Source organism: Cotesia glomerata, linkage group LG1 (genome assembly GCF_020080835.1).
Source record: "Cotesia glomerata isolate CgM1 linkage group LG1, MPM_Cglom_v2.3, whole genome shotgun sequence".
NCBI lineage: Eukaryota > Metazoa > Arthropoda > Insecta > Hymenoptera > Braconidae > Cotesia > Cotesia glomerata.
Genome location: NC_058158.1, coordinates 23,161,435 through 23,164,237, shown reverse-complemented (window position 1 = coordinate 23,164,237; position 2,803 = coordinate 23,161,435). Strand labels below are relative to the sequence as shown.

Sequence of the window (2,803 nt, the reverse complement as noted above, 5' to 3'; positions counted from 1 at the left end):
ACGGGCGAATGATTTTACCAACGACGGTAATGGAAATTGTAAACGCCGTGTATGTATGGGTTTTATTTTGTTTAATCGCCGTTTTCTTTTGTAAAATGTTTAATGTTTTTGTTTATTGAAATAAAGAGGTTTTGTTTGTTAATATTAATTAAATTTCCGAGTTTGATTAATTTCGAAATTACCCTCGTTAGAATCCTGGACTCCGGCGAGCTAAATCGAGCCGGGGGTAAAATGAGCCAGAAAGTACCCGTTACAAATTTTTATGGCGCTCGAACAGGGACAGGTTTTTGTTTTTGGTAACGAGGTACGAGTTTAGTAAACCGCGATGCGAACGGCTATTTCAAACGGAGGTCCAATAATCTTTTTCAATTGTTAAAGGTCGTGGAAATTTAATTGTTTTTTGAGATGGCTTCGGGAGCGGCGACGGGTTCCCAAACGTGGCTTTGGTCGTTACGAAAAGCCGACGTTATCAAAGAGTTGGAAAAGTACAACGTGTCATTCGAATCGAGGGCGACTCTAACAGAGTTGCGAATCTTGTTGAGAGCCCAGTTGAATAAAACAAAGATCGCGAATGCGGGTCAAGAAGGCATATACGACCTATTGTTGGACGATCTCGATCGGTCCGAGCTAGAAGTAGAGCAAAATGAGGGGGAAAGCGATTCGGACAAAGAACTACGGCCGATAGACGACGATGAGACTCAAGAAGACGCTCAATCGAGAGTAACCCGGGAACAAGAAGCTAGTGAAGCTGAGTTACGTCGGGAACTCGAGAACGAGGTTCGAGAGGAGTTGGAAAGGAAGGAAAGGGAGAAGATAGAGCGAGAGAACCGCGAAAAGCGCCGAGTCGAGCGCGAACGACGGGAACTCGAGGAACAAAGAGCACGAGAACAAGAAGTACGGGAGAGAGAAGCGCGTGAGCTGAAAGAAAGAGAGGAACGTGAGGCCCGAGAACGAGAAATTAGAGAGCGGGAAGAACAGGAGAGACGCGAACGTGAGGAACGCGAAGCGAGAGAAAAAGCGATGCGCGAAACACATGAGCGGGAGAATCGAGAACTACGAGAACGACTAAGACGCGAGATTACGGAACAAATAAGACAAGAGATCGATGCTAGAAGGCTACGCGACCCGGAAAACGGGAGACTGGAGTCAGAACAGGAGGTACAGGCGAGACGAGAACGAGAAATGAGACAAGAGCAAGAACGACGTGAACGCGAGCAAAGAGAACGAGAGGAGCGTGAGACTCGAGAACGTTTGAGACGAGAAATCACGGAACAAGTACGACGTGAAATAGAATTAGACAGGCAAGCCAATCTGGCAGCACAAAACCCGGGCATGATTGTACCGGCGGCATTGCCGAGAGAGAACGACGAATTCCGAACGAGAGACTTAGTGCGAAAGTGGGGCGTTACTTTCAACGGTGAGCGCGACGTCTTAGACTTCATCGAGCGTATCGACGAGCTGACCGAGAGTTACGGGTTCCAGAAGGACAAGCTAGTCCACTGCATTCCCATGCTTCTCCGCGAGAAAGCCATACACTGGTACCGAAACAACAAGAGAGACTGGGTGTCGTGGGAAGACTTCACGTCAGATTTAAAATCTTTTTTTCTGCCACCGGGCCGGGAGATCGAACTCGAAGAACAAATTAGAAACCGGGTGCAGAAGGAGACCGAGATAGCAAAAGAGTATGCGACCAGTCTACAGACACTTATGCGCCGACACGGCCAAATGACTCCGCAGGCCAAGTTAGCGCGATTGTATCAAAATTTGAGACCCGAATACCGTCGGTATATTAAGCGAACAGAGTTCACCAACGTTCCAGAGCTGTTGCGTCTGGCAGGCGAGTTTGAGCAACTTGTGGCTCAGGAAAAGGGGCAATCGCAGCCTAGTAATAAGCCAGCAGTCGGAAAAATTAACGCCGGGAAGCCGGCTACAGGAAAAACGACGAAACCAGCCTCGTCGTTAGAGATTTTAGAGTACGATTGGCGAGAGCATTGTTGGCGCTGTCGGCAGAAAGGTCACCGACAACCCCAATGCACGAACCAACGAGTTAAATTCTGCTCACGGTGCGGTAAAATGGGCACGTGGACCTACGATTGCTGCCCGTGGCGGGGAAACGCCGCGAGGGTCGACACCAGCTCCCAGAGTCGACCCGGAGACCGTCAAGACTCACAAATATCGGGAGCCAAGCCCCAGATGAACAAAAAGGACAACGCCGCGACAACAACCGCGTCGAAGCCCAGCAGCAGTACAACCCCTCAGCAGTAAGAGTAGGAGATAAACGACCTTTCGCCAAAATCGAGCTTGGTGGAAGAGATATCCACGCGTTAATGGATACTGGCGCGACGGCATCTGTAATTTCGCCAGCTACATGGGCTTTTGTACAAAATAACGGGCTATTTACAAAGTATGACCCAACGCCGATACAAGGATCAAGTTTGGGAAGCCATGTAGTGCAAACTACCGGCACCGCATGGATCGCGATAACCGAGTCAGGCCAAGTTTACACGTTACCGTTTCATATTATTCCGTCGTATAGGAACGATATGCTCCTGGGAGTCGATAACCTGAGCAAAATGGGTTACCAGTTATTACGTAAGCAGGATACGTTCGAGTGTCATACCCTCGACGTCAAATACGATCTTGAGACCGCCCGACGAGAGATTAAAGCTTTACTCAAGCTCGATGAAGGAGTAAAAGGTCCAACTCGTTGCGCGACTCATAGAATTAAGTTAAAACCCGGCACGGAACCGATCAAATCACGTTATTATCCGAAAAATCCGAAAATGCAAAAGATTATGAACGA

General features: G+C 48.6%; 1 protein-coding gene across 1 annotated transcript; it reads left to right on the top strand.

The window, feature by feature from the left end:
* Positions 1 to 405: 405 nt before the first annotated feature.
* Positions 406 to 2,265, top strand: LOC123271832 (trichohyalin-like). The gene has a single exon (XM_044738349.1). It carries the CDS (start codon positions 406 to 408, stop codon positions 2,263 to 2,265), a length of 1,860 nt encoding a protein of 619 aa, XP_044594284.1.
* Positions 2,266 to 2,803: the final 538 nt, after the last annotated feature.